Raw genomic sequence first — 2588 nt, forward strand, 5'->3', positions numbered from 1 at the left:
CAGCCCACGGGAAGCAACTTTGAGTTTATGACTTCGCCCTACCAAGAATGTGCATATATGGCGATATATGCACATATATGGGGAACACTTAAGTCTGGTTTAAAATACAGAGCACTTATAGTTTTACATTTTTAATGGTAATCATGTTTTTAAGTATTTTGGGGATTTTGTTTTGTTTTAGATTATTTTTATTAGAAGTAAGCCCCTAACATTTTGGATTCCTTTGTCTTTCTCCCAATTTTTTATTATTTTATAGAAATCTTCTTCCTATTACTCATGTGTGTATAGAAGAAGGAGAAAAGCCCATGGTGATATTGCCTTACATGAATTGGGGGAATCTTAAATTGTTTTTACGGCAGTGCAAGTTAGTAGAGGCCAATAATCCACAGGTGAGAAAAATTTGCCCAAATACCAATTATTTACCAGTAGTTTCTGATAATGTCTTTGAAAGTAGATATTAACGTTCTTGAATATAAACTGTTTAAAGGCCTGCAAAAAAGAACCTCAAATGAACCACAAGATATTTATAACCTGTTGGTTTAAAGGAAAATGTTGGCTTATGTTCCCGCCTTGAGGCTTACACTGTGCTGATGCTGAAGTTTTCCTTATATTTTCCTTGTGTACTTATTCATAATCAACTCAAACCCTTTGTAATGCCATCTCAGGTGTTTTCCTGATAACTGAGGGTACTTGTCCTAGATCTTCCTCTTAGGAATGGAAACAGACTTTCTAGAGCCATTTGGTTCATACTATATATACCAAAGCCTGGTAATGACCAGAGGTCTAGATGGTGGGAGGTAATTGGATGTATTGTAAATATGCTTGGCTGTAAGTTGGCAGTCATCTAAGAGTGTTTCTCTTCCCTGCTTGTGTTTATAACTATGAAGCAAAGGTCAGATACCATGCATATTATGATGGTAGTGGTAGTAAAGCCTAGTGGGTTTTTTGCTGTCTGCTATATCTTGTAGTCCAATTAAGTTGCTTTAGGATTTATAGTAGTATAGTTATTATAGTTGCCAGGAGAAAATGGGTTCAAAGGCTGCATTGAGTATTTGGCTTAATATGTATGATATGCTTTATAAATTGACAAGACTAAAGCTGGGATTCTCAACAAGTGGTTAGAGCCTGTGGCTCATCTGCATTACCTGGGGAAGGATTTTATTCCTCCACCCCAAGTACTGTCATCCACCTAGAGGAGCACGTCAGCAGAAAAAGCTAGGGGCTTGTACTTTGGGTTTTTTTGTTTTTTGTTTCGTTAGACAGGATCTCAGTCACTAAGGGTGGAGGGCAGTGGTGTGATCACAGTTCACTGCAGCCTCAACCTCCCATATTTAAGCAATCCTCCCACCTCAGCCTCCTGAGTAGCTGGGACCACAGGAACATGCCACCATACCTGGCTAATTTTTAAAAAAATAATTTTGTATAGAGACAGGGCCTCAGTATGTTGTCCAGGTTGGTCTCAAACTCCTGGGCTCAAGTAATCCTCCCACCTCAGCCTCCCAAAGTGCTGGGATTATAGGCATGAGCCACTGCACCAGGCTTAGACTTCTGTTAATTTGAAAATAATCCTGAGGAGAGAATCTCCTAATAAAAACTACTGTTTTGGGGGAAAAAAGATTACTGAATTGTAAACATTTGAAATATTACCTTGAGAACTCAGCATTCACTGAGCAGATGTATTGAGCAGCTGCTCTATGTGCTGGATATTGGGGAGACACATCTAACAGATGAAAAGAGACAGAGAGTAAATGGTAGATTATAGAATAATAAGGACTATAGTTGATATAAGTACAGGGATATATGGGAACATATTCTTGGTCAAGAAATAGCTTTTAAAAATTCAGTGTGTAGGTTTAAAGCAGTATATTTGGATGGTGTAGGTAGGATTGTGGAATGAAATAAAGTAAGAAAGTGCCATCATATTTGTGTGCTATTTGCAAACCATGTCATTTTTTGTTACCACAGGCAATTTCTCAACAAGACCTGGTACACATGGCTATTCAGATTGCCTGTGGAATGAGCTACCTGGCCAGAAGGGAAGTCATCCACAAAGACCTGGCTGCTAGGAACTGTGTGTAGGTGCCATGAGCTTTACGCTGTCACTTGATGTAGAGTGCTTCCTGGATTTGGGGTTCTCTGCAAGTCACAGTGGGACTTGTGTTGTATTTAAGGGTGGTGGTAATCCCTACTTTTTAATACTCTTGATTGCATTTGATGTTCATGTCTTTACTTTTCAGCATTGATGACACACTTCAAGTTAAGATCACAGACAATGCCCTCTCCAGAGACTTGTTCCCCATGGACTATCACTGTCTGGGGGACAATGAAAACAGGCCAGTTCGTTGGATGGCTCTTGAAAGTCTGGTTAATAACGAGTTCTCTAGCGCTAGTGATGTGGTAAGTGCTGAGACCCCCAGATAGCAAAAGAATAGAGAAATAGCTTTCTGTTTCTAAATGTTTTACTGTTTTTGTCTTTTGGGTTTTTAAAAAATCTGCTAGCTGTTCCTGGAAATTTTTATCCAGAAAGCAAGTGTAATTAGCTGCCAATCAGCCAGTTTATGGAGAGGAGCTGTGACCCAGACCATAGG

General features: G+C 39.3%; 1 protein-coding gene across 1 annotated transcript in view; it reads left to right on the plus strand.

Moving 5' to 3' along the window:
• RYK (receptor-like tyrosine kinase) overlaps positions 1-2588 on the plus strand; it is a 106895-nt gene that overhangs the window by 81649 nt on the left and 22658 nt on the right. The window contains exons 11-13 of the mRNA XM_011971040.1: positions 257-389; positions 1966-2075; positions 2238-2397. Of these exons, the coding sequence (XP_011826430.1) occupies positions 257-389; positions 1966-2075; positions 2238-2397 (403 nt within the window). The remainder of the gene's footprint in view (positions 1-256; positions 390-1965; positions 2076-2237; positions 2398-2588) is intronic.

This window comes from Mandrillus leucophaeus, unplaced genomic scaffold (genome assembly GCF_000951045.1).
Source record: "Mandrillus leucophaeus isolate KB7577 unplaced genomic scaffold, Mleu.le_1.0 Scaffold981, whole genome shotgun sequence".
Classification (NCBI taxonomy): Eukaryota; Metazoa; Chordata; class Mammalia; order Primates; family Cercopithecidae; genus Mandrillus; species Mandrillus leucophaeus.